At 48.7% G+C, this 27,596-nt stretch overlaps 3 protein-coding genes and 1 long non-coding RNA gene across 4 annotated transcripts in view; 2 read left to right on the top strand and 2 right to left on the bottom strand.

Moving 5' to 3' along the window:
- Nucleotides 1-105: 105 nt before the first annotated feature.
- Nucleotides 106-1,612, top strand: LOC120688527 (serine/arginine repetitive matrix protein 1). The gene has a single exon (XM_039970876.1). It carries the CDS (start codon nucleotides 432-434, stop codon nucleotides 1,407-1,409), a length of 978 nt encoding a protein of 325 aa, XP_039826810.1. The 5' UTR covers nucleotides 106-431; the 3' UTR covers nucleotides 1,410-1,612.
- A 6,097-nt stretch (nucleotides 1,613-7,709) lies between these two features.
- Nucleotides 7,710-11,333, top strand: LOC120688526. The gene is made up of 7 exons (XM_039970875.1): nucleotides 7,710-8,405; nucleotides 8,517-8,657; nucleotides 8,763-8,876; nucleotides 9,299-9,472; nucleotides 9,976-10,091; nucleotides 10,176-10,239; nucleotides 10,332-11,333. Exons 1-7 carry the CDS (start codon nucleotides 7,956-7,958, stop codon nucleotides 10,344-10,346), a joined length of 1,074 nt encoding a protein of 357 aa, XP_039826809.1. The 5' UTR covers nucleotides 7,710-7,955; the 3' UTR covers nucleotides 10,347-11,333.
- A 460-nt stretch (nucleotides 11,334-11,793) lies between these two features.
- The window catches only part of LOC120688524 (endoribonuclease Dicer homolog 2a-like), a 29,766-nt gene continuing 13,963 nt past the window's right edge, over nucleotides 11,794-27,596 (bottom strand). The window contains exons 16-20 of the mRNA XM_039970873.1: nucleotides 16,573-16,769; nucleotides 15,636-15,845; nucleotides 14,880-15,293; nucleotides 12,974-13,252; nucleotides 11,794-12,368 (exon numbers count right to left, since the gene is read on the bottom strand). Of these exons, the coding sequence (XP_039826807.1) occupies nucleotides 12,021-12,368; nucleotides 12,974-13,252; nucleotides 14,880-15,293; nucleotides 15,636-15,845; nucleotides 16,573-16,769 (1,448 nt within the window). The 3' untranslated portion in view covers nucleotides 11,794-12,020. The remainder of the gene's footprint in view (nucleotides 12,369-12,973; nucleotides 13,253-14,879; nucleotides 15,294-15,635; nucleotides 15,846-16,572; nucleotides 16,770-27,596) is intronic.
- LOC120688525 lies at nucleotides 22,869-27,593 on the bottom strand. Its single transcript, XR_005681153.1, has 2 exons — nucleotides 24,991-27,593; nucleotides 22,869-24,916 (listed from the first exon to the last, which is right to left on the bottom strand). It is a non-coding gene; the product is annotated as an uncharacterized LOC120688525 (long non-coding RNA).

The raw sequence follows: 27,596 nt of genomic DNA, 5'->3' as shown, positions 1-27,596 counted from the left end.
TTCTTCAAATAACTAGTACTTGTTTTTATCTAGCAGTAGTATTTACCTTCGACAATTATATTAATATAAAAATGGCGCTGGATTCAGGCAGCAAGACGGCTCCGAGGGAGATGCTGCTGGGAGTTAGCGCAGTGAAGGAGGCGGCAGCCAGCTCGGTTTCGGTCAGTGGCCGTGCCCGTCGAATTGACTCCCGTTTTTAATGAGCCGAGCAGCCACGCACAGCGAAGCTTGCTGCTGCCACAGCGAGGAGAGAGAAGACAGAGAAGGAATCGATCGAGGTGGTTGACCCGAGATTAATAGCCCTTCAATTCGCGATCCGATTCCCTCACCTCATGCCGACGCAGACGCAGATGCAGCTGCAGTTGCTTTCAACCGATCGCTGATCGAGCCGCCCAGCGCGCCACCTCATTCGCCCGCCCCCGGCCGTCGGCATGGGCAGCTGCGTGAGCAAGAAGGCCGCCGGCGCCAGGGGCAAGGTGGCCGCCCCGCTCCCGGTAGCGGAGAAGGAGAAGGAGGGCGCCCACGCGCTGCCGCCGGTGGCTGAGGTGGACGCGGAGGAGGAGGTCAAGGAGGTGGTACTGTCCGAGGCGCCGGCGCCGCGGCCGCCGCCGGAGCCGGTCAAGCGGAGGCAGCAGGAGCAGCCGGAGGCCGAGGAGTCGGCGGCGTCCGAGGCGTGCAGCGACAGCGCGTCGGTGGAGTCGGCGGCGAAGGCGGAGGTGCAGAAGCCCGGGGTGGAGCCGGAGCCGGCGGAGAAGAGGGCGGCGGCGGACGCGCCCGGCAAGAAGGGGAGGACGGCGCCGGGAGAGAGGGAGAGCAGGCCCAGGGGCGGCGGCAGTGCCGGGAACGCGCGCGCGAGGTCGCCGTCGCCCTCGTCGGCGCACAGGAGGCAGCACCAGCACCAGCATCCGCCGGAGCCGCGGCCGCGGCGGCGGGAGCAGCCTCCCGTGGTGTCCGGCATCGGGTGCCGCAGCGGCCGGTTCTCGCCGTCTGCGGCGAGGCGGGCCGCCGAGAGCGCCGTCCGGCGGACGCACTCCGCGCGGGAGGCCGACATGGCGCTCCCGTCGAAGCGCTCCCTCACCGCCGCCATCAACGGCACTGCCGGCTGCTACGGGGGCGGGGGGGCGCTGAGCAGGCGGGACCCCGGCGAGCGTTCGGGCCGGCGGTCGGACTCCCCGACGACGGGCCGGCGCGCGCCCGCCTCCCCCGGCGCGACCCACCGGGCGGGGAGCCCCGCGCGCAGGGCGTCCAAGGAACAGCGACACGGGCACGGCACCCCCGAGCGAGCCAGGCCGCGCGCCAGGGACGGCGGCGAGGCCGGGTCAGGAGGAGGAGGGGAGCGCAAGAAGGTGGCGGAGGGCGCGCTGGGCCAGAACCCCTCGGTGGCCATGGAGTGCTTCATCTTCCTCTAGGGATCAGAGCTAGCTAGCTGAGCTCCTCTCCAGCTCCGTGTCTGCTTGCTCCTCACCTCCTACCCCTCGCCATCTCTTCTTGTTACTTGCTCGGTAAGTCGTCGGACATTTTTATCGTGTCGCCATCTCATCGATGGCACATATGGCAGGCTCGCCATTGCCGCGCTCACCAATACCACCGCGCATCTATTCTTCTTGCTTTTCGTTCCCGTTGTCCGACGTGGAGATGGACGGACCGGACCGGACCAGACCACGGCCGGCCGGCCGGCCGGCCGCCATTTCCGACGACGGAGCTCCGCGCCGGTGCTCGTCCAGTCCCAGCCGCACCGCACGCTCCGACGGCGTGACGGGGAGCGGAATCGCAATGCCGGGCGTCATCACCAAGCAGCAAGCAATCAAGTCCGGCGTCGAGGTAAGTGCGGGGTAGGTCGCTGGCGAATCGGGGACGTTACTGCACGACCGGCCGGTGCGTGCGACGACGTCGGAACAGATCTAGCTAGGGCCTAGGGCGGTGGTGCGGGTCGCTGTGCTGCCGGCGACGTGACGACGACCGCCCTGCGCATTCCGATTGGGTGACGGGCAGAGAGATTGTACTCCTGTGCTCCGAGCAGGATTTTGAAAAAGGAAAAAGTCTATTTTTTGCCATCTAATTATTGCACGAGTTTGATTTTGGCCATGCAACTTTAAAACTGGGTATTTTTTACCATCCAACTCTCAAAACCGGTCATATTTAGCCATCCTGGTGGTTTTGGGTGTGGTTTCGCTGACGTGGACGTCACATGGCCCACCTGTCAGCCCTCCTCTCCCCCCTCTCTCTTCTCTCCTCTCCCTCTCTGCTCCCGCTCCCGCTCTGCCACCGAGCTCGACGCCGCCGAGCTGTACTCCCGCTCGAGCTCAGCACGTCGCCGCCGGACCTGCGCGAATCTGTCGACCGCCGCGCGGGCCCGCGTGAATCCAACCGCCGCCGCCATGGACCCGCGCCATGCCGGCGAGGGAGCTCCGCGGGGAGCGCGCCGGCGCCATGGCCACGCGCCTTGGGAGGATGCGGGAGGAGGGAGGGGGCGGAGGGCCGAGCCCAAGGCCGCGACCAAGGAGGGGGGGAGGAGGAGGAGGGGACAGAGCTCGAGCAGGCCTCGATCTGGCGCAGCGCGGCCCGGGAGGAGGGGGCTGCGCTCGTCGCCGGCGGCGTCGGAGTGAGCAGGGAGGTGGCCGCGCTGCGCCCCTCCCCAAGCTCCAGCCCCTCCATGCCGCGCGCCAAGGCCGCGCCCCGCCATGCCGTCCCGTGCGCAGGGTTCCCCTTACCGGTGGGAACCGGTCCGGTTTGACCGGTGGTTTGACTGGTTACACCGGTCAAACCGGTCCAGTCCGGTTCCGGTTTGGGCCGGTACCAAACCGGCCAAATTTAAAATTCAAATTTGAATTAAAAAATGAAAAATTCTCAAAAAATTCCTAAAAATACTTCAAGGTGCGACGAATCTAATGGTGTCAAATTTTCTCAAAAATTCATTCGTTTAACATACTTTTCGGGCATTTAAAGTTAAAACAAAAAAGGAAAGGAAAAAAATGAGACGGCCCGTTAAGGCCCACTTGGTAAATCGGTCAAACCGGCCGGTAAACCGGTCAAACCGGCCGATAAACCGGTCCAAACCGGTTACACATGCGATTTTAAATTTGGATTTGAATTCAAACCGGTCAAACGGGCCGGTAAACCGGTCAAACCAACCAGTAAACCGGTCTAACCGGTCGGTATACCGGTACGAACCGGTTGAACTGAGTTTTTTGAATTCAAATTTGAATTTGACCGGTTTCTACCGGTAACCGGTCCGGTTTACTAGAACCGGAGGGCGCCGGTTTGGGTAAACCGGTCGGGAAAAAAAACCCTGCCCACGCGTCGGCCGCCCCGCCGGGCCGCGCGTCGGCAGCCCCGCTGTGGCCGTGAGGAGCCGAGCGGGAGCAGGGGAGGGGAGGGGTGGGGTGGGGAGCCGGGGTGGAGAGAGAATGGGGTGGGAGAGGAGAGAAGAAAGAGAGAGGGGGGAGAGAGATGGCTGACAGGTGGGCCCCACCGTCATGTGGTCTCCACGTCAGCAAAACCACACTCAAAACCACCATGATGGCCAAATCTGACCGGTTTTGGAGTTGGATGGTCAAGGACAGTGGCGAAGCTCGCCGGAAATTTTAGGTGGGGCAGACTCGCCCTCGCCCCACGCCCGACCCGGCAGGTCCGAGCTCCTCGCCGTGGCGGGGACTGGGTCGAGCAGCGACAACAAGGATGGGGGAGAGTGCTCCGCGAGCCGCGTCGTCACCGGAGGCGTGGGCAAGCGGAGGAGGATGAGGGTGAGCAAGTACCGTGGCGTGCGGCGGCAGCCGTGGGGCAAGTGGGCGGCGGAAATCCGGGACCCGCACCGTGGCGGCAGCAGCACGAGGCGGGCGAGCAGATACGGCGAGCAAGCGACCAGCCACGCGGCGTGGAGCTCCTAGTGCGGTGGCGGCTGGCAACCCCGAGCGCTCGCTAGAGCTGGACAGGTCGTCGAGGTCGAGCGCCGCTGGGTAGGGTTGGCCTCTGCCGGTTGGGGGCACTTCAACTTGGGGTGACTGGGCCTTATCGGGCCCTTCTTCCTTTTCTGAACGGGTGTAGGCCGAACTGCTGAAGCATATTTCCTTCGTTGGACGCGGACGGCTGTGCTCTCGTCTTCTCGGCGTGTCAGACGCTGGACGCCGCCGCTCCTTCCTTGGCCGGAGGGAAGACAGAAGGGTACTAGGGGATCTACTCCGGCGGTAGGTGGGGGAGCTGCCCCACCGTGCCGCATGGGGAGCTTCGCCTCTGGTCAAGGATACCTAGTTTTGGAGTTGCATGGTTAAAATCAAACTCGAGCAATAGTTGGAGTGTCAAAAATAGATTTTTTTTTTCTTTGAAAAATGATCCCGAATTCGAATGGGAGCGCGCGCCGGCGACAGCGAAGTTCGTTGCTGGAGCAGCAGCCGCTTTGCTGTTGCGTGCGTCCAGGTCCTCAAGATTGAAGAATGGGCTCGGCATCTGGCAGAGGGGATGCAGCAGCATGCAGTGCAACTATCCGCACCAGTAGTAGAAATCCAGTGTAGTTGTACCTGACCTACCTCCAGCGCTCCGTCGCTGACGGGCTCCAACCTGAGGCCGGACGGTGGTGCTGCCGGTACACAGCCGCCCCGTGACCGAGCAGCAGCTCGGCCAGCAGGGCAAATGATTTGTGTGGGCCCGGAAAAATGTTGGTGGCAGAAGGGAGAGGGTACATGAGTACGTACGTCTCGGTGCGCAGCAACATGCCAACGGTCGCGTCCTGTGCCGTCCGTGGGATTCGATTCCAAGCAGGTCGTCGTGCACGTTACGTGAATGGTAGCGGCGCCGGCGATGACTCCAAAAGCGGCGGAGGGCGGGAGGTGATGCCGGGGTGGGGTGGGGTGGGGGTGGGGCTGTGATCGGAAGGCGTCCAATCGCCCAATCGCAATACAATCGTAGAAGCGAGCACCGCACCCGCCGTTCTCGGCTCCCGCGGCCACCCCTCTCCCTCCCCTAGCTCGCTGCCGCTGCTCCGCCTCTCCCTGTCGCGAGGTTGAAGATGAACAACGTCTCTGCGATGCGTCGCATCCTAGCTGCACGCGTGACAAATAGATTTCCCCGGAAAGGGCCACAACTTCCATGGAGGGCCTATGGGCTGGCACTCAATCATGCGGCCGGCCCAACAATGTCAATGGGCTTGTCTTTCGGGCACGAGTGTTTTCGTATAAATTCCCTCCCACAGACACAATCGTAACACCTTTTTTTTGGTGCCCCATCTGCCAGACAAGAGAAAAGTCCAATTTTCACCCTCGAACTATTGTAAAAGTCTGATTTTCAACTTTTAACTATAAAACCGGACAACATAGGCCATCTAACTGTCAAAACCGGGCAAATTTGGCCCTTGGGGTGGTTTTGAAGGTGGTTTTGCATTTTCTAAAATAAATAAATAAATCTAATTAGATTTTAAAAATCAAAACTAATTCACTTTAAATTAGAAAAATATGAAACTAGTACCAATTTTTTTCTAAAAATATAACTTATCTACGGTTGCTCCATTTGAATCTTAGTTACTAAAAATAATAAGGCATAACTGCAAGTAGCCAAATATTATGAATATAAAAAATTAGATCTGAATAGCTCACAAGTCATGTGACAATAGATAGGGTATATTTTTAGAAACCTTTTGATACCCATTTTGTAATTTTTTGACTTAAAATAAATTACTTATAAAATTTTTAGTGTAAAATTAAATATTTTTAATTTCTCACAAAATGGAAAACAACCTTCCAAACCACCCAAGGGCCAAATTTGCCCTATATTGTCCGGTTTCGTAGTTGAAGGTTGAAAATCGGACTTTTGCGATAGTTGGAGGGTGTAAACCGGACTTTTTCCTTCGAACAATCATCCACAAGTCATTCCCTTTTTTGTTTTCCATTCAAAGTTCTCTTGTTGGAATTCCAGGGGACAAACTAGTGCAGCTTTTTGCAAACGTTTTCAGATCATGCTAGATATCTGGTAAAACACCTAGCGAATCCGATTGGCGATTGCTAAGGATGCAAGTTATATGTATTTTGAATCATTAGGTTTTTAATAATAAAATTAACTAGAATAACATTCTGCGTAAATAATTTGCGAAAATAAACAAAGTAGAGGGGCCACCACTAGTGTAGTTGCCTAGTTGGTTGGTTCCCGCTGTTGTTGAGGCGGCGGTCCGCCCGCAATTTCACCCAGCAAAACTAAGCACCACAGTTGCCGCAATTTCACGAAAGCAACAGCAGCAATTCAGCGACACGAAGCGAAACAGGGAAACCCCGGGCAACACCACAGTTGCCGGACGAGCAGCAACTCCTGGCGCCCCCCCCCCCCCCCCCCCCCCCCCGCCGCGCCTTGGTCTCCGGCCGTCTGCCGGCGGTGATCTCCCGCCGGGCACAGGACGTGTGCACCTCGGACGGGCCACGCCGACGGGGAGCAGGCCGGGAGAGTAATCAGGGCTGTGTTTAGTTTCGCGAAAAATTTCCAAAATTTTTCACTGACACACATCACATCGAATCTTATGATATATGTATGGAGTATTAAATATAGTTAAAAAATATAACTAATTGTACAATTTAGTTGTAAATGACAAGATGAATCTTTTGAGACTAATTACTTCATGGTTGCACAATAGTTGTCAAATAAAATCAAAACATACTACAACAACTTTTTCGCGAACTCAACACACCCCAGGTCGCTCGGTCTGCGCGCGCGGGACGGTTCGAGCTTACTGACTGCCACGCGAGAGGGAAGCAAAGGTGTGCTTGTCCTACAGGGCATCCAAGCTGGCCGCGCCACCTGTTTATTTCTTTTATCCCCTTCGGTTGGCGGCCGTGGTTTCGAGAGAGAAGACGAACGATACTGGGCAACCATTACCGACCAAGCATGCAGTTTTCCGAGAGGATGACTCGTGACTCATGAGTGGGAGGAACCGTGTGGATCATAGTGCAGCTGGGAGGAAGAAGGACAGCGTGTGGGGAAAATGCATTTCAGAAGAAACAAGCGTTCTATTCGCGCAACTTGTTGGGAGAAGATAACGAGACCGGAGGAGGGAAATGGGGGCTTCGAGATCTTCGCAGCTTCGATAGCGACTAAAAGCTGGAGTGGAGAATACGTGACCAACCAATGTGACGGATCCATTTTTATTTTTACAATTTTTGCAATAGTGAAGACTCCCACATCGACTTAAGAAAAACAAATTGACCCCTTATTTAGTGGCGAAATTCAAAATTCAAAATCTATCACATCGAAAGAGAATCTTACATGCATGTAGTATTAAATCTAGGCAAAATAAAAAAATAAATTGCATAGCTTGCTTGTAAATTGCGAGGCGAATCTAATAAGCATAATTAGACTATGATTATACACTAAATTGCTACATTACACATGCTCTAATGATGGATTAATTAAACTCATTAGATTCACCTCGTAGTTTGTTCTGTAATTAGTTTTATGATTAATTTATATTTAATATTTCAAATGTGCAAAGATTTTATTTTTACAACTTTACAACGGCAATTAAAGGAGGGCTGAAACCATTTTTCTGAGACGGAGAGAAAGAAAAAAAGCCCCCCACGAGTGCCCGTGGCCCACCTCGCTACCCAGAATCTTCGCCGCGGGCCCACGGCCCATCGGGACAAGTGGCTCGCAATTCCTCCCCAAATTCCACCTACTCTCTCCCACCACATCCACAAAAAATCCTCCTCCTCCTCCCTCGTCCGCTTCCGCCATCGATCAACCAGCAAAACACCCCGCGAACGCCAAGGATCTCCCCTCAGTCTCCGGCGAGCGAGCTCGCGCGGCTCACGTCCACAGGGGGCCGGCAGCGGTAGGCCCCGCCCGCCCGGATCCGCAGGCAGCCGCGGCGTGGTGGAGCCAGGATCACCAGCCAGCGCCCGCGGATAAAAGCGCCAGCGCGGCATTGAGTCGGAAGAGGCAGAAGCTGAGCCAGGGTAGCGAGCCGAGGAGGGCGCGCGGCGATGGCGGCGGCGGCGGCAGCGGCCGTGGCGACCGTGTCCTCCCCATCCCCCGCCTCCAGGCGGCTGCTCCCCTCGTCCTCCTCCTCCGCGGTCCCGTCCCTCCTCCGGCTCCCGCGGCCGGGCAGGCGGCTCCGGCGCGCGCTGCGGGTCGTCTCAGCGGCGGGGGGCGAGGCGGACGTGCTGCCGGGGCCGGGGGCCGAGGCGGAGGCAGCGGTGCCGGGGAGGCTTGAGGAGCCGCTGGGGGGGAGCCAGCTCAACATCGGCGGGCTCGCCTTCCAGGGCGACGTGGGCGGGGGCTTCGCCAGCGGCGGCGGCGGGGCGGGCTCCGGGGCCTCCGGCGGCGGGGACGGGAACAAGACGCTGGACCGCGGGATCAACACGGCCATCGTGCTCGGGGCCAGCACCTACGCGCTCACCAAGCTCCTCACCGTCGACCAGGACTACTGGCATGTACGACTCTTTCGTTTTGACTCCCTTCTTCTAGCTTTGATTCTCGATTAGTTTCGGAGCTAGTGTTAGCAAGCCTTGATTTGGGGGTCGTACTGATTGGATTCCGTGCAGGGGTGGACGATCTTTGAGATCCTCCGGTACATGCCCGAACACAACTGGTCGGCATACGAGGAGGCTCTCAAGGCCAACCCGGTTCTGGCCAAGATGATGATCAGTGGCGTAGTCTACTCCCTCGGTGATTGGATCGCGCAGGTGTGTGCTCTGATCCATGTCCGTGGCAATATGTAATGTTGCAATGGTGTGATTACTAACTCCACCGCTGTTTGGCTGTTTCTACCGCTGTGCTTATGCTTGCAGTGCTACGAAGGCAAGCCAATCTTTGATTTCGACCGTGCTCGGATGTTCCGATCTGGGCTTGTTGGGTTCACTCTTCATGGGTCACTTTCTCATTACTATTACCATATCTGTGAGGTAACCATTGCCGCATTAACTTGTCAGCTGTCTTGGTTCATTAAGTAGCATTTGCTCATGTGATGCATATTTTGACCGCACCAAAGGTTTAAGGAAGTTGTTGATTTGATGAATTGACTATACAAATGACCAATTGATAAGTGATCTCATCAACTGATTTGAAAAATAATGATGCCAGTTTGTGTCAGTTGACATGCTTAGATGCTCAATTGAGAGAATCAAGTAATCAAATACATATGGTTAAAAGTTATTTAAGACTGATAAGTACAGAGCCTTGAATTGGTGCATAGTACCTTAATGAAATGGTGGGAGTAATGTTGAATCTGCATTACCGTCTTTATCCTTGTATTTTTAACAAATGGGAGAGCTAGTATGCAGTCTACGGCAAACTTGCGGGAGTAAATAATTTTTTATGTTGACAGGCACTGTTCCCATTCAAGGATTGGTGGGTTGTCCCTGCAAAGGTTGCATTCGATCAGACGATCTGGTCTGCAATTTGGAACAGCATCTACTTTGTGGTCTTGGGTTTTCTTCGGTTGGAATCACCTAGCACTATCTACAAAGAGCTCAAGTCCACATTCTGGCCCATGCTTACGGTAAGCGGCCATCTTCTTTGAATATATGTATCATGTTTCTTAGGTATGCAGAAGTAATTGGTGCCAAAAAAAAGTATCTGTTACTCATGGTATGTTATTCTTTACTAATTGAAGTGTGTTTATGTGAATTCTTTACTTGAGAATATTCCTGATCCTTGGGATGATTGTCCAGCTTCCCAGGTTCTGACCATAGGTTGTGATATGCATATAATGTATTTTCTTAGACTGTTCACTTACCCAATAACTCATAGATTGAGCCAACTTTAATTAAATGAAGGTTAACAATAGCAAACTCCTATTGTGAAACCTCCATATTGCTTATTCTATGCCTGTACACCCCTCGATTCACTATTTTGGAGGTTTTTCAACTGCATACATAGCAGGCCATAACCTACCTGTTTCATGATCATGTTCTTGCAAACATTTATACACCATCATATTCTATTTATCTGAGTTTCTCCTATTGTGACAGCTAATAACATTAGTTTCAATTGTTGCTGCAGGCTGGGTGGAAGTTATGGCCTTTTGCGCACTTGATTACATATGGTGTGATTCCTGTTGAGCAAAGGCTTCTATGGGTTGACTGTGTGGAGCTAGTCTGGGTCACGATACTGTCAACGTGAGTTTTACCATCTTTCTTTTCTTCTAATAATTTTACCTACTGCAGCTAAACTTAACAAACTAACACCCCCACCAACCCCAGATACTCAAATGAGAAGTCGGAGGCAAGGAATTCCGATGGTATGTGCACACCAGATACTTCGAAGGTAAAGTATCTCTATTTGAAGTCTGACGAGTCGTGCCAACATTCATCATTGTGTTATCGTGTTAACACTGAAAGGTCTTGCCTCCTTTTCAGGACAACTCTAGATAGCAACTAGAGACACCATGGAAGCAGCTTTGCCATTACATCGTTTCAGGGTTGATGTAAATTGTACAAGTTCTGCTGCAGCAGCTCTGCAGGTGTAACCATTTTCGTTCTTTTATGGATATACATGAAACACAAATTGTGCAGCATGTGCCATAGACAATTAGAAAGAAATTAGCTTGTTCCAGAACTGCAGATGAAATTGAGTTGGACGGAAATGCAGTAATCATGGACTTGTGGTCCTGGAAATTTTGCCGGTTGCATGCCCGGACTATTCTGCTGCTGGTTATGTTCACAAAAAAAAAGACTATTCTGCTGGTTATCAGTGTACGAACGAGATGGTGGACTGGTGTACGCACGAGTAAGTGGAAGCCGTGGAAGAAAGACCAACTTGTTAAAACTTAAAGCGGCGGTCGCCACGTTGGACATACGGGATTTCTACCAAGGAAGCAAGATGAGCATTGAGGGTGGACAACTGGGGAGGTACCATGTTTGTTTGCTTTCACTTGAACCAAGTTTTCCTTTAATGGGAAAACAAAGCGATTCTGTACAACTGAACAAGCAGAAAAATAGAAGAAGAAAAAAAAGAGAGACTCTAGTGCAAGTGCCTACACGCCATTATGTGATGGAACAAGCAGAAGAGTGGGGTGGGGGTGAAGGTGGAGCTCTTGTACGTGTGTGTGTTTTGGAAGAAACAACGCCAGTATGTTATGTATTGATATGCAGCTCAATTTGGGTACCTTTCAAACCATGAAACCGACGTAGAGATTCAGCACATCAACATCTACCAGACTACCAGCTTCCCTCATGGTACTGCAGCCTTGAGCCGAGAACCCTGTTCTGTACAAACACTCGTTAAGTCGTTGTACTGTGGTGCATTTGCAAGGTTAGGGATGCCCACGGTGGTGGCAGATGCTCAGAGAAGGCTGACGCAAACTTTCGGACTTATGTATTAAGAAGAATCTACTAATTTGGCTTACCATTTTAAGTATATTTTTCAGTTCTTCAGATGCCTTCCCCCCCCCCTCTTTTTCTTATATGTAAGTTTATGAAAGTCTTTTCTGTGATGATGGTGCAAAGACGGACTTGGTTGCTTTTGCCCGTTGCAGATTCTTTTTTGAACATGTTGCCAAGTTTCACCCAAATATAAAAATATGAAGTCATAAAACTTCCTCCATCCTGTATTATAGGCTATTTTAACTTTTCTAAGTACATAATTTTTACTATGTATCTAAATTTATGCTGTCTATAAATATATAGTAAAACATATGCATCTAAAAAATTAAAAAAAAAACAAAACGATCAGTAATTTAGAACTGAGAGTAGAGTATGATATGGAATCATGGGCACAATGTCCTGTGAAAACTACATGTTAGATTTTAACCGCGCCGGTTTCTCACACAAGCGAGATAATCTGGTTAACATTTATATCTGCGGAAGGAGTGGATGAGCATTGCGAGGGTAAACAATTGAACATACCGTGCTTTCACTTGAACCAAAACAAAACATTTCTGTACAGTAAGCATGACTACTGACTAGTAGCAAAAGTAGAGAAACTGTAGGGCGGGCACCTGTACTGTACACTTGTCTGAGATACATATGACATTTTCTGAACCATGAAACCTATACAAAAGTCTACAGCTAAGAGATTCTAGTAAACATGATCACACCATTTGCAAATTAATTCATGCCATCAGCAGCCTTCATATCTTTGAGCACGGCTTTGGCTGCCAACTTTTTGGCATCATCCTTGGTGATGCCCCTCTTAGTGGCCTTGTATGCAATCCCTTTGGTCTGCACTTCTGCGACTACTGATGACACTCGGTTATCATGATTTACCGTGTACGTAATGCTGTAATCTCTGCTAGCGCAAAATTCCTGCAGCTCTTTCACAGGGTCCATCCCCAGAGTGTCAGGGGTAGCAAGGGGTTCCAGTAACCGTTTCATGCTTCTCCAAACAATCTCTTTGTCGCACTTGCTGTCAACATATATTGCACCAGCAATAGATTCAATTATGTCACCAAGAACCTGCATGTATGCAAATAAGTTATACTGCTCCAAAATGGAAAGAATAAGAGGGAGCTATTTCCCAAGATTAATCAATACTTCATGTTATTTTGTCATTTTACATCTATTGCCTCCAAATGTGATCGAGACTATAATACCAGTATCCTACTATGTTAGGGCATCTTCATTTATTTATTTATTTGGATCAAAGGACCATTTAGCTGGGGTTACCAGCATTACATCAAGCACAAAACGATAAATTCGCAAGACTAAAGGGCATTTCGTTTTCACATGCACCAACACCAATCTCAATTTTAAGGCCTAACAGGCTGAGGCATGAACCGCTAACAGCTCTGTCTGGCATTAGTTAGGATTGTTAGAGAAAAGTTTCTACTTGTTAGCACTTACACCTTATTCATCACCTGATTAAAAAGGTTGGTTTTTGTTACAGTGCAGTGAAAACAAATTAAAAATTGAGGTAGCCAGTTACTACCACTTAGGCTCAGAAAAAAAAATCTATACATTACATGCCTGTTACTGGCATGCTAAAAAAAAGAACTATTAACGTGCTAAAAAAATCCACAATATCATCGACCCAGAAGGAACTGACAGTTGAGAAGATGAACCTTGGGTAGACCGATGCCAGCTTCCCAGCCATATGATGGACCTGAAAATGACTGCTTGAAAGTGTGAAGGTAGTCATCCATCCTTTTGTACAGTGCAGATGATGAATGAAGAACATGCTTATGTAATCCTGCTTTAACCGCTGCATGAGCATAGCAATAGTTGTTCACAGAAGCAGATCTCAGATCCGTCAACAATTGTGGAGTGCATTCAGGGTAGCGATGGTAGAAATAGTCGGTGAAAATATGATCTAATACAGCATCTCCAAGAAACTCGAGCCGCTGCACAGGTGTAAGAAAGCCATAACTCAATAAAACCGTTAAATTTATACTGCTTGATACAAACTTCGATATAGCAGAAGCAACATGCATAATATTGAAATTATGTATAGATGATACATAATATAAAGAAAAATATTCTTTCCAGTGCTAATGTAGAAACAACAAAACCAAGTCTCTAAGCTACTTTTCTTTTCCTAAGATGCATAAGATAACTGTGCGAACTAAAATGTCCAGTGTTATCATTTAAGACAAAAGCTTACTATTCAGTTCATGCAATGTAGTCACAAGAAATGCTAGGTTGTTATTATTATGGACTATTGGGTGTTCCCATGTAGTGTTTATGCTCAACCATTACAGGCTCAGAAATGAACTGAACCTTGTATAGATCACTTACTATACATTCTTTACAGCAGTGTATTACCATAAAAACATATGCTTAAATATTAGATAGTCCAGAAAGCAATCAATATAGCATTAAAAAATGACTGGGGAAGATAACCCACCAAGGCATTGCAACTAAGGTGGTATCCCATTACCTGGACATTCCAGGGCAGGGCATATGCCATTGTGCATCAACTCAAATATTTTATTGATATACACAATAGCGTATTTCATTACCTCATGGTTTCAACTTGTTATTACTCGAGTTTCAAATGGAAGTAATAGCATCCAGTACACTTATTGATCCACCAAACATACTGTGAGTTAAATCTAAACTTACTGGCTGCTTGAACCCATGTACTTCTAGAATATTCAAAACATACAGTTCAAGTTTGTTACAGTGTTTGGCATCCATTGTTATGAGGCTATGAATTATTTGCTTGGATATGAGGCCATGAATTATCTTTGAGTAAAGACACCAGCAGACTCCGACCTATTTGGGTGTCACCTAGATCACCAAACTATTTGGGTCCCTAAGCTTGTTGGTTGTGCCACCTGGGTCCAAATATAGCAATGAGCAAATTCTTGCCTATGTGGCTCCTCCCTCCTCCCCTCTCTCCCTCCCAACCGCCAAGAGAGAAAATGGGAAAAGATGTTCGGGTTTGAAATGTGGGTCCTGATTGATTTTTAAACTTTTTAAGTGGTTGTCATATGGGGCCCAATAGCAATATAAGATGGAAAAATTAGGTGACACGGATGCCATGTAGGCAGATCAGCACTAAATAGAGCGATTTTAAGCCTTGGGGAACGGTTAGTAACTATAGGGGGGGTCATTCTACAAATTAATAGTTCAGGGACCTAGACAACACCCCAGACAAGTTTATGGACCGCAGGTGAATATTACTCAACCGTCTTTCTACTATAAAATATGCCCTTCCTGTCCCCACATTACGGATTAAATGAAGGGGCATTATGGTACATTCCCCTGAATTGAATAATGCTTTTAACATGGCACCCTTACATACATTCACCCCCCACCCAACATTGTGAGTTCACATTTTCATTCCAATGCAGTAAGTTGTGACGGAATAAGAGACTGCAAAAAAAAAATGATTACTATAAGAGAGGTACCGCAACATTATAGTACTGGATTCACGCCTTTGCACTAGACTAGACAGTGAAGTGCTCGAAAACAAATGGTAACTACTAAAGCTCAAACAGAGAAGTGTTTGGAGGTTATATCAACCTGATAACATGCTGTAGTGCCAGCAATCTGATACGAACCATGTGTCAGCGCTTCCACCAGCAATGAAGGATCATTGAAATTATAGCAAAGCATCTCCTCCAAACTTCTCAGGTTAATGAACTCTTCGGACTTGATTGTAAGTTTCCTTTCAACTGGCATGTTGTGAAACTCTATATCCATTCCTAAAGATTTTAGGAAAATGTATGCTGCCTGCTCACCGGAAGCACTAAGATAGGCCCCAATCAAGGCCTCAACCGAATCTGCAATTCTCTTACTCTTAATAGACGGTTTCAGTTTCATCAGACTATACATATTGGGATTTATGATGGCAATTTTACTACTACCACATGTGTCATAGCTAAGCCCCGGAATGATCCATGTTTCTGCGTTGAAAGGTTCACTCCGAATATATCCCTGAAAACAAAGCAAAAGGCACAACGATTGAAACCAGAAAAGGTACAGATAAATACTCTATACAACAAGAAAAGGCAGATAATTGACAGCAATAAGTCTTAACAGAACATTGGGGCACATTTCACTGGCCACTGATTACTAAGGAGCTATTAAGCAGTTTTTAAATATTTCAGGCAGCCTTGGAAGGAATATTTTGACACGTCAATATTGCAAATAACTAATATTTTGATTGAAAGGAATATTTGGAGAATGGATGTTGGAGGATTTGGGATCGTTGATTATTAACCAAGACGTAATGCACTACAAAATACTTAAGACTCCCAACCAAGAAGTAAAGAGTACCACAAGATTGTTACTGCAGGCCAGCTGGCATAGAGCTGCATTCGAGATCAAATTTTTCTTCATCTTTGTTAGCATTCCCTCATGCTGATGTTTGAATTTGCTAAAAAGGTGTTGAGTTGAAATATACTTGAGGAAAGAATCCCCTAGTGTTTCTAATGATTCCTGTGAAAATTCCTCTTGGCAACTTTTTGTTGTTAGCGCTTCCAGAATCTGCAAGTCATTACAGAAGCGATAAACATAAAGAAAAGTCTAGTACAGACAAAGTGCATAGAGGATAATATTCATGCCCGTGACAACAAATGATAAGCCTCTGGCATTCCAATTACTGAAAATTTAAAGGGGAATATGAGGCAACTCATGTATCCAGCATGTTGATCAATTTTTAAGATGCCTCTGATCCCAAATACAAGTCTATTAAGTCAAACTTTTTAGCTTTGACCATAAATAGCTAAAAATTTAAAAAATGTAAAATATTAACAACATAAGGTCAGCATTCTTAGATTCATCGTAAAAATGTACGAAAAATATTTGTAAATTTGTAGGTATTATTAGACAAAATGTCATATTGGAGACTAATAACTTATATTTTCTATCAGAGGGAGTATCAATACTGCTAGTTCCTATTTGCAAATTCGGCAACCGAAAACAGTAGCACTCATCCTAGACTAATCCCAAGGGGATGAAATATAATATTTTTTGAACGAGGGGATGAAAAATAATAACAAGTCATTTTAAAAAAAGGAAATATATGACAAGAACTAATGGTACTCATCTGAAGAAGTGGCCAGAACAATTTCCAGTGTAGACTACTGATACAGTTTATATTGAAAACCAAGAGCTTTGTTCGCATATGTAAAGTGTAACAAGCCGGCTTATTAGCAGTTAGACTATTGAAGTTATTGCTGTACATAAAACAGAATTGCAACATAATGCAAACCTTTAGTGCTGGTATGTCAAACTGCTGCATTCTTGGACCCAATTGGCTTTTCAACTTCACAGAAAGAAGCATACACTGGATACGATACATTATAGAAGGAATAAATGAGAAGCTGTACAGAGTATGTGCTGACAGCGGCGACATCACAACTATGCAGAGTTCAGGTGGCAATTCGACAGCATTCCTACTGCTAGTTTCTGAAACAAAGAAAAGGGGTAATGGAGTCAGCCATCTAACAAACAAGAGATTTTAAGTAGACTAAAAAAAATTAAAAAGTTACAAGTCAAGAGGATAAATGTACGAATATTATATTACAGATACCTTTTGGCCCACAACTAGAATCCAGGCAACTAGTCTACCCAACAAAAAGCTAGACAAACAACTTCTCAGGACACCCAGCGAAAAGCTGCAGCTCGTAAAGCCACAAACAAACAAACATGCCAACCAGCCTTCCCACACGGACACAGCTTCCAACTCCCTCACTAAGATTATAATATCTCCATTATTCTCTGTTCAGCTTCTACAATCTTTGAGAGAATCATGAAAAGCACTACTTTCTCCAGAACGCTACTTATAGAGTAATTTAGAGTTGAAGACAAATGTAGTTTTGGGGGCTTTTTGAAATATGCTTGCACGCATTAAGTCTGGTATCAAGAGTTTACATGCACAACCCTTCGTGCGATATTAAATTCAAGTAGATATAAGCATTCAAATTTATCCACCTTTGAAAAGAAAAAAACAAAAGCTAAGGTGTGGCATATTTCGTGTTTCTGATGTAACCAATTAACTATGGTTTTAATAGAGCTGTATTGTAGAATATGCAAAATGCTGAATAATTTTTTTTATACGAGAAGTGAATAAGAGCAGATATAAGCTGTGTCATCAGAGCAGATATAAGCTGTCAGCATATCCTTGAAAATGTTCTGTTCTAAACTGTTATACAATAGATAATTATAGGTAGCTTATAGTTTTGCGATAGCACATCAAATAAAAACCTCCATAGTAACAACATATGCGATAGAAAAGGTATTTTTAACACTCTTGCAACCCTTGCCTCTTCTATCATCTGGTCAATGTTGCTTGACAGTCAACATGCCCCTCCAAAGACCATAGTGTACTCGTGGACGTCTCGAGTCAGTTATTGTCAGAGTGCGAGCGGCGTAGAGCGTAGCTATGGTGGACGGGCGGCCGGGGACTCGGCTCCCGGCGACGGCGAGGGCGCAACGCCGTCCTGGCGGGCGGCGTCGGGCAAGAACAGAGGTTGCGCGCAGGAACAGAGGCAAAGACGTGCGGGACGCCAAGAGATCTAATTGATCTCTAGCATAACTTCCATTAGCCACTGGATACAATAGTTATAGGTTTGATTACAACTGACTTGGGAAATACAAATTCAAACATAGAGTAAACTGCTACGACGTAGTGGGCGCGTGCCCTGTCTTCTCTTCAGCCACGACGGCGCCTTTCATACACCTGTCCTACCATAACATCTCTCCCTCCCTCAGGAAACAGCTCGTCCTCGAGCTGGAAGTCGGGGTATGCTTCGCGAAACTTGTCCACGGACTCCCATGTAGTGTCTGCTGGGGGTAGGCCAGACCACTGGACAAGAATGTGCCACTGTCCTCGGCGGAGCTGTGATTTGAGAACGCGTTCTGGGTCTTGCAGGAGACGCCCATGTTGCATAGGTGGTAGGGAAGGTGCTGCAGCAGTCGGTGTACCATGAAATGATTTGAGAACACCCACATGGAATACATCATGAAGTCGAGCTCCTTCTGGCAGCTGTAACCGATAAGCTAGTGGTCCAATGCGTTCTGTAATCTGATAGGGGCCTGCATATTTTGGGCTCAGCTTGTTGCGTGATCCTTGAATGAGGGATTGCACTGGACGATGTAGTAGCCGGAGCCACACCCAATCTCCCACTTGGAACTCCACAGCACAGTGATGGGCATCATAATACCGGCGAGCGTATTCTTGAGCTTGAAGCAAGCGCTCACGGACATCGGCGAGAAATATGTCTCGTTCTTGCAGTAGTGTGTCAACAGTTGTAGTACGAGCTGAATTGGCATTGTAAGGAAGCACTTGTGGTGGTGGACGACCATAAACAACTTGGAATGGTGTAGTGCGCAGAGCTGTATGGTAGCTTGTGTTGTAGCAAAATTCTGCCCAAGGGAGCCAATCCAACCATGCCCGAGGGAGGTCACCTGTAATGCATCTGAGATACATAGCAAAGGTTTTGTTGACAACTTCTGACTGCCTGTCTGTTTGTGGATGGAATGCCGTGCTCATGCAGAGTTGCACTCCGGCCTGCTTGAAGAGATCGCGCCACACATGGCCCGTGAACACAGGATCGCAATCACTGACAATAGATGTTGGGAATCCATGCAGCCGCACGATGTCTTGAAAAAATGCACGAGCTACTGAAGTTGCCGTGTATGGGTGGCCAAGTGCAATAAAATGTGCATACTTGGAAAATCTATCCACCACTGTGAGAATGACGCTTTTGCCATTTACTTTGGGAAGTCCCTCAATGAAGTCAATGGAGATGTCGGACCAGATCTGAGAAGGAACTTCTAATGGCTGCAGTAGGCCGGCAGGTTGAAGTGTTTCAGTTTTGTTTCGTTGGCAGGTTGTGCAAGATTTGACAAAACTGCGAACAATTTGTTTGTCATTGTCAATGCTGAAGTCACGGCGTAATCTATGGAGAGTTTTCTGAATTCCCTCATGCCCAGCTGTATGAGCCATTTGCAAAATGTTATCTATGTGAGCTGAATTGCTGGGTACAAAGACACGAGAACCATGCATGATCAGGCCATCTTGGACGCTATATTCAGTGCCACGAGCTGTTGTGATATTGTCCCGAAGCTCACATAGGGCTGCAGTACTTTCTAGTTCAGCTTTGAGGTCTGCAAATAACTGGAATGAAGGCCCAGACAGAAGTGAGAGTTCCATTTGTGGTTGTACACGGCGTGAAAGAGCATCTGCCACTGTGTTTAGGCGACCAGGCCGATATTCAACAATGAAGTCATAACCAAATAACTTGCTTATCCATTGGTGCTGGGGTACTGTAGAAAGCCTTTGATCAAGCATAAATTTCAGAGCATAATGATCTGTTCTGACTATGAATTTTCTGCCCCAAAGATATGCACGCCAATGTCTGACTGCTTGAACCAACCCGATAAGTTCTCTTTCATAAGCTGCTAGTTTGAAATGACGGGCCGCAAATGGTTTGCTGTAGAAGGCTAGAGGACCAGAATGTTGGTGCAATACTGCCCCAAACCCAGAGCCTGAAGCATCAGTCAACAATGAAGGACTCACTGAAATTTGGGAGCTGCAGGACTGGTGCAGATGACAGGGCCTTTTTAAGAGCAGAGAAAGCTAATGATGCTTGATCTGACCAGGAGAAACAATCTTTCTTCAGCAATTGTGTCAAAGGTGCAACTATAGTTCCAAAGTTGCTGATAAAACGTCGATAATAGCCTGCAAGCCCAAGGAACCCACGCAATTCCTTAGCTGTTTTAGGTGTTGGCCATGATTCAACTGCAGAAATTTTGTCACTGTCCATTGCTACTCCAGAAGCTGATATAACATGACCCAAATAGGTGACTGACTGAGTAGCAAATGCACATTTGGATTTCTTAACATGGAGGTTATGATCACGCAGTGTAGAAAGGACAGCTCTTAAGTGTTGGAGATGCTCAGAATATGAATTGCTGTAAATTAAAATGTCATCAAAGAATACCAAGACACATTTTCTGAGAAATCGGTGCAGGACTGAATTCATCAATGCTTGAAATGTTGCTGGGGCGTTAGTTAACCCGAACGGCATCACCAGAAACTCAAAGTGACCGTGATGTGTTCTAAATGCTGTCTTTTCCACATCATTGGGGTGTACTCGAACTTGATGATATCCCGCACGTAAATCCAACTTGCTGAAAAATTTGGCACCATGGAGTTCGTCCAAGAGCTCTTCAACTATTGGTATTGGTAATTTGTCTTTGACCGTGATATCATTGAGAGCTCTATAGTCCACGCAAAATCTCCAAGTATTATCTTGTTTCTTAACAAGTAGAACTGGTGCTGAAAATGGAGAAGTACTCGGTCTGATGATTCCCTGCTGTAACATGGTTGAACATTGTGTTTCAAGCTCATCTTTTTGCAGCTGTGGATAACGGTAGGGACGAACCGCTACTGGTGCTGACTGTGGTAGCAGGTGGATGCGGTGGTCACAATCACGTGCTGGGGGCAATCCTGTGGGTGGATCAAAGACATCTTGAAAAGAGGTCAATAGTGATTCCAGCAAGGGTGGTTCTGTAGTGTACAGTGCGTGAATGTGACCAGGAGGTGATTTAGCACATTGTGGCGATCCAATGCCTCTCCACACTACGCGATGCCCACGATGCCAGAATGACATGCATAGTTCATTGAAGTTCCAGAGTATAGGCCCCAATGTCTTGAGGAAAGAAATGCCAAGTACCATGTCAAAGCAGTCAAGTGGAATGGTATAGCATTCTACCGAGAAGAATTCAGAACCAATGCGAGCTGCCACATCACGAGCGAGGCCGCGACATGCCACTCGGTCACCATTGGCGACGATGACACTAGCTCCATTACTGTCATGAAGGTGCAAGCCAATGTGGTCTGCTGCCTCCAAACTGATGAAGTTGGACGAAGAGCCTGAATCCAACAGTGCACATAGTACAGACTCCAATTTTCACATTCACTTTCATGGTGTCATTGGTTGTGAGTCCAGCAATGGCATGTAATGAAATGACAGGCGGTTGATCCTCATGCTCTTCTGTGCTTGTGTGTTCAGTGTCATCAAGATCATCAAAATCAGTTACCTCCAGATAGAAAAGCTTGGGACACTTGTGGCCGCGGATGTACTGCTCATCACAATTGTAGCAGAGTCCTTGCTGTCGACGCTCGGCCATTTCAGCAGGACTTAACCTGCGAAGCGGTCTGGAAGTACCTTGAGGGGGCACTGGAGCTGTCGCCTGAGGCGACGCTGTCAGTGCAGCCATAGTAGGTGGCATTGGTGAGGTACGAGGCGGTAGCCTTGGTGTGCGACTGAAAGTCGATGATGGCAGCGAGGACGACCGGCGCTCGAACGCGCGCGCCAAAGCCATGGCCCTCTGCAGGTCCTGAGGAGCGTGCAACTCGACATCAGTGCGAAGCGGTTGCGGCAGCCCCCCAGTGAAGAGCTGAACCTGCTGTGCCGCGGATAGTGGTCCCGCATGCGCCAAGCGCATCTGGAATGTCTCTTGATAATCGGAGACCGATCCGCGGAATGGCAACCTCGCAAGCTCGGCTAGATGATTTGTGCCGAGTGGGGGTCCAAAACGCTGCTGGCACAAGGACTTGAACATAGGCCAGGTGATGGCGTGGATGTCGCCGGCATCGCGTTCCAACATGTAGAACCAATGTTGCACGACGCCAGTCATATGGAAGGATGCCAGCCACACCTTGTCGGCTTCACGAGTTCGCTGCGCGCGGAAGAAGTGGTCGCAGCGATTAAGCCAGCCAATTGGATCTTCCTTGCCGTCGAAGACTGGAAAGGACAATTTGTGATAGCGCGGAACGGCAGCACCATCATCATGGTCATCGAGATGATCTTGTGGCGGTTGCTGGAAGGTTGGAATTTGGGATGGAGAGTGGGGAAACAGGATCTGGGTGATGGGAATTGGCCGGTGTGGGGCGTCGGTATGGATGATGACCGACGGTGAAGGCTGCAGAGGTGGGATTCCGCCGTACCCCGGCATGCCGAGGAGTGGGTACCCTGGCGGCGGTTGTGGCGGAGCGGTCTGGGCGATGCCGCGCATGGTCAGCGAGGATTCGGCGGTGACTCCCGACGACCTGCCCTCCACGGTTGTGAGGCGAGTGTCGAATTGGCTCATCTGCCGCTGAAGGCCATAAATGGCAGATGTGAGGGTGTTCAGAGCAGAGGAGCTCTCGGAAGCCGATGCCGTTGAGGCGGATTGGTCTGGAGGCGGTGGGGGTAGTGGAGGTTGGTGGTGGGCGGCGGTGGAAGCGGCGGACATCGGCAGCGAAACGCCGGAGGCGGAAGTGACGGCGAGTGCGGAAGAAAGCGCGGCGGTGGCGGTTACGGACGAAAAAGCGGCGGTGGTCCCAGACATCGAGGAGACGTCTGATACCAAAATGTCAGAGTGCGAGCGGCGTAGAGCGTAGCTATGGTGGACGGGCGGCCGGGGACTCGGCTCCCGGCGACGGCGAGGGCGCGACGCCGTCCTGGCGGGCGGCGTCGGGCAAGAACAGAGGTTGCGCGCAGGAACAGAGGCAAAGACGTGCGGGACGCCAAGAGATCTAATTGATCTCTAGCATAACTTCCATTAGCCACTGGATACAATAGTTATAGGTTTGATTACAACTGACTTGGGAAATACAAATTCAAACATAGAGTAAACTGCTACGACGTAGTGGGCGCGTGCCCTGTCTTCTCTTCAGCCACGACGGCACCTTTCATACACTTGTCCTACCATAACAGTTATGCTATAGTTTTGCAAGTGTTTTTACCTCAAGATTTAAGCAGAAACTAATTGACTTAGCACATGGTGTAAATGTTAGATGCATAAACACCTCTTGTTATTACTCACTAGTGTACGGTGCTATCTGCACTTTGTACATCGCCTTTTCTGACCCCTTTGGTATCACAGCCTAGGGTTTAGAATCCCACCGTCTCCGGTGAGGCGCCGGCGAGTCAAAGGTGAGCCTGCACCGCCGGCCGGCGAAGGCAGCTCCACCCTCTTCCTTTTTCCTCCCCCCTTCCCTTCTCATGTGCAGCCTGCACCCTCCCACGCCCGCGCGGCCCTCCGCCTCCCACGCCTGGCCCGGCGCCGCCATGCCTAGCCCCAGTGGCGGCGGCCACCGTGTCCTGCTCCGCTCCGCTCTACTCTGCATTGCCTCTTCTCCACTCCACTCTCTGCTCTGCATTGCCTCTGTGTGTGCTCTTCTCTGCGCTTTGCATTTCCTTGTCTGCCTGACCTCTGCCTCCCTCCCTACCCTCTGCCTCCCTCCCGAGGGGCAGCCTAAGCAAAAAATTTAAAAGAAAAGAGAGAGAGAGAGAGAGAGAGAGAGAGAGAGAGGAGAGAGGTCAGGAAGAGAGCTTGGCCTCTTCTACCACTATATGTGCCTTTGCCTTAGAGCAGGAGTTGCTCACGCTGTTCGTCGCCTCAATGCCGCTACTTCCTCCTTTTCTGGAACTACTGCTCCTCCGTCGCAAAAAAAACAACTTATCCTAGAAATTCTATGACAAATTAAGAAGATAAAATGACCATGTTTGCCCCTATTTATTACCCACATTTGGCATTAATTGATTCTTGCATGTGCTTTGCCTCTATGTATGCTCTTCTCTTCTCTGATCCGCTCTCTGCTCTGCATTTCCTTGTCTGCCTGCCCTCTGCCTCCCTCCCAAGGGGCAGCCCAAGAAAAAAGAGGAGAGAGGGTCAAGAAGAGAGCCTGGCCTCTTCTACCACTGTATGTGGCTCTACCTTAGAGCAGGCGTTGCTCACACCATTCCATCGCCTCAATGCTGCTACTTCCTTCTTTTCTGGAACTACTGCTCGTGCTTCTGGTACACCGTACACCACCACTGCCTCCTTATCAAGGCAGATTCTACCCAGCTATCTTCCTTGTCCTCTGTTGATCACCCTCTTGTTGTTCAGACGGCTCATGGCACCTCTATTTCAGTTGCTGGACGAGGTGTTCTCTCGACGTCTTCCTTTCATGTGCCTACAGTTTTGCATGTCCCTAACCTCACTATGCAGCTGATGTCTGCTAGACAGATCACTAATTATGGATGTCGCATCATTCTTGAGTTGGACTCTTGTTGTGTTCAGGATCCTTGCATGGGGCTTTTAATAGGAACTAGGCCTAGGCGTCATGGTTCTCAGCGTCTTTGGGAGCTTGACTAGCTTCGCCGTCCCTCGTTCACTGTGGCAAGTCCCTCATCCAGCTCACCTGCCCTTGTGGTTACTGCTTCACCAACCTTTTCTCAATGGCGTCATCGCCTTGGCCATCTCTCAGGTTCAAGGCTTTTCATTCTTGTGGGCAATGGTGTTTTAACTTTTAAGTCATGTGTCTGGTGATGTGTCTGGTGATGCTGCACTTCACTCTATGGGTTGCAAACTTGGTAAACAGTTGCAACTCCCTTATACATCTAGTGATTCTGTATCGCAATATCCTTTTGATCTCATTCACTTTGATATATGGGGGGCCTGTTCCTTTTTTCTCGAAAGGCAATCACTCCGATTATGTCAATTTTATCGATGATTATTCATGCTTTACCTGGATCTATCTTATGTCCTCACGTGGCCACTTTATATCTATCTACCTGCAATTTGCCATTATGATTTGCACTTAGTTTGATTCTCCCATTCCTCACGTGGCCACTTTCTATCTATCTACCTGCAATTTGCCATTATGATTTGCACTTAGTTTGATTCTCCCATTCGTGCTTTTTGTGCCAATTCTGCTAGTGAATACATTTCCACTGCGCATTGTTGCTTCCTTGCTGACCAGGGTACCCTTCCTCAATTTTCTTGTTCTGGTGCCCATGCTCAGAATGGTGCTGCCGAGCGCAAGCATCGTCACATTCTTGAGACTTCTTGTGCTTTACTACTTTGCTCTGAGCTTCCACCTCACTTTTGGGTTGAGACTGTCTGCTGTTTTTCTCATCAATAGACAGCCTTCCTCGGTTTTTTAGGGTTGTACCCCGTATGAGCACTTGTTTGGCCATCCACCCAACTACAGTCATCTTCGTTGTTTTGGGTGTGCCTGCTTTGTTCTTCTCCCTCCTCTTGAGCGCACCAAGCTAATTGCTCAGTCAGTTGAGTATGTTTTTTCTTGGGTACAGTACGGAGCGCAAGGGTTATCGCTGCTACGACCCTGTTGCCCATCGGATGAGGATATCTCAGGATGTCACCTTCGATGAGTCTTGTCCTTATCATCGCTCCCACTCTGGCCCTAATACCACTACTGGTGAGTCTCTCTTTCTTGTCTCTTCCGCTGTCTCGCTTACATACCTCATCTTCGCCATATATATCCTCTATTCTTCCACCATCAGCTCCACCTACCTCCACCTCATCATCTTCACCCACCGCTGCTCCTTAGCTCCTTCACCTCCGCCTCACAGGTGTCCTCTTGTTCGATCACTCATGTCTACACTCGTCATCCAAGGCCTCCCTCTTCACTGAGTCCTCTTCGTCGCTCCTTAGGCCTACACCAGTGGAGGTACCACCTTGTGAGATCACTCACGTCTACACTTGTCGTCCGAGGCCTCCCCCTCCACTTGAGTCTTCTTCATCGCTCCTTGGACTTCCTCCAGAGCCGTCTTCTCGATATGCTCTTCGTGATCGTAGTACTCTCCATCCTTCGGATCGCTTGATCTAGCCACTTACGAAGAGGATGCTGTCCACCCGAATTGGCAGAGCACCATGGCTAAGGAGATAGCTGCCGTGGAGCACACCAGCACATGGGACCTTGTACCTTTGCCTCCTCAGCTGACTCCTATTACTTGCAAATGGGTATACAAGATCAAGACTCGCTCTGATGGCTCCCTTGAGCGCTACAAGGCTCGTCATGTGGCTCGTGGTTTTCAGCAGGAGCAAGGTCGTGATTATGATGAGACCTTTGCTCTCGTTGCTCATATGACCACAGTCCGGACTCCTCTCGTTGCTTCTGTCAAACAATGGTCCATCTCCCAGCTTGATGTCAAGAATGTATTTCTCAATGGTGAGCTACGTGAAGAGGTCTACATGCATCCATCTCTGGGATACACTATCCCGAATGGAATGGTTTGCCGGTGCGTCGCTCTTTCTACAGCCTCAAGCAGGCTCCTTAAGCCTGGTTTGAGCGCTTCTCCACTGCTGTCATTGATGCTGATTTTAAGCCCAATGACCACAACCCTGCTCTCTTTGTCCACACTTCCCCTCGTTGTCGCATGCTTCTCTATGTCAATGATATGATCATTACTAGTGACGATTATCAATTCATTGACTTTGTGAAGAAGCATCTTAGTGACAAATTCTTGATATTTGATTTGAATCCTCTTTGTTACTTCCTTGATCTCGAGGTCTCTTCCATGCCTGATTGCATTTACCTCTCCTAGGAGAAGTACATTCATGATCTTCTCTCTCGTGCCGCTCCCATTGCGGTCTACTAATGGTGCTCCCCTTGATGATCACACTCGCTATCGTCACCTTGTTGGGAGCCTTGTTACCTTGAGATTACTCGTCCTAACATTTCTCATGATATTCATATCCTGAGTTAGTTCGTTTTGCTCCCACACAGTTCCACTACGCTCACCTTCTTGTGTTCTTCGATACCTTCGTGGCACCATCTCATGCCGCTTGTTCTTTCCTCGCTCTAGTTCCCTTCAACTTCAGGCGTACTCTGATGCGACATGGGCTAGTGATCACTCTGATCGTCGTACCCTTTTGGCTTATTGTGTTTTTCTTGGGTCCTCCTTGATTGCCTGGAAAACCAAGAAGCAGACGGCAGTTTCCCAGTCCAGTGGTGAGGCTGAGTTGTGGGCTATGGCGACCATGACGGCTGAGGTCACATGGCTCAAGTGGCTACTTGAGGATTTCGGTGTGATGACTTCCTCACCGACTCCTCTATCCTTTGACAGCCCTGGTGCGATCAATATTGCTCGTTATCCTGTTGATGCTTCCTAAATGCGATCGCAAGTACATGATGAGGTGGTGGCTCTTTACTATGTGCCCTCAGAGTTTCAGTTGGCTGATTTCTTAACAAAGGCTCAAACTAGGGTGCAACATAGCTTTTTTGTTTCCAAACTCAGTGTCGTTGACCCACCGTGAGTTTGAGGGGAGGGGTGTTAGATGTATATACACCTCTTGTAATTACTCAATAGTGTAGGGTGCTATATGCACTTTGTACATCACCTTTTCTGCCCCCTTTGGGTATGGTCATAGATGAGTTGCTCATTTGTAACAGTAAATACCAAGACGATGCATAGCAACAGGCACAAACTAATTGCTCTCATTAGAAAG

This window comes from Panicum virgatum, chromosome 9N (assembly GCF_016808335.1).
Source record: "Panicum virgatum strain AP13 chromosome 9N, P.virgatum_v5, whole genome shotgun sequence".
Taxonomy (NCBI): Eukaryota; Viridiplantae; Streptophyta; class Magnoliopsida; order Poales; family Poaceae; genus Panicum; species Panicum virgatum.
This window is presented reverse-complemented; position numbering and strand designations above follow the sequence as displayed.

Bases quoted from the DNA above. Each gene is read 5' to 3' on its own strand.
- LOC120688526 (XM_039970875.1), top strand. From the start codon at position 7,956: ATGGCGGCGGCGGCGGCAGCGGCCGTGGCGACCGTGTCCTCCCCATCC. The intron at 8,877-9,298 runs GTAACCATTGCC...TTATGTTGACAG, and splicing joins ACTATTACCATATCTGTGAG to GCACTGTTCCCATTCAAGGA. The intron at 10,092-10,175 runs GTGAGTTTTACC...CACCAACCCCAG, and splicing joins TGGGTCACGATACTGTCAAC to ATACTCAAATGAGAAGTCGG.
- LOC120688527 (XM_039970876.1), top strand. From the start codon at position 432: ATGGGCAGCTGCGTGAGCAAGAAGGCCGCCGGCGCCAGGGGCAAGGTG.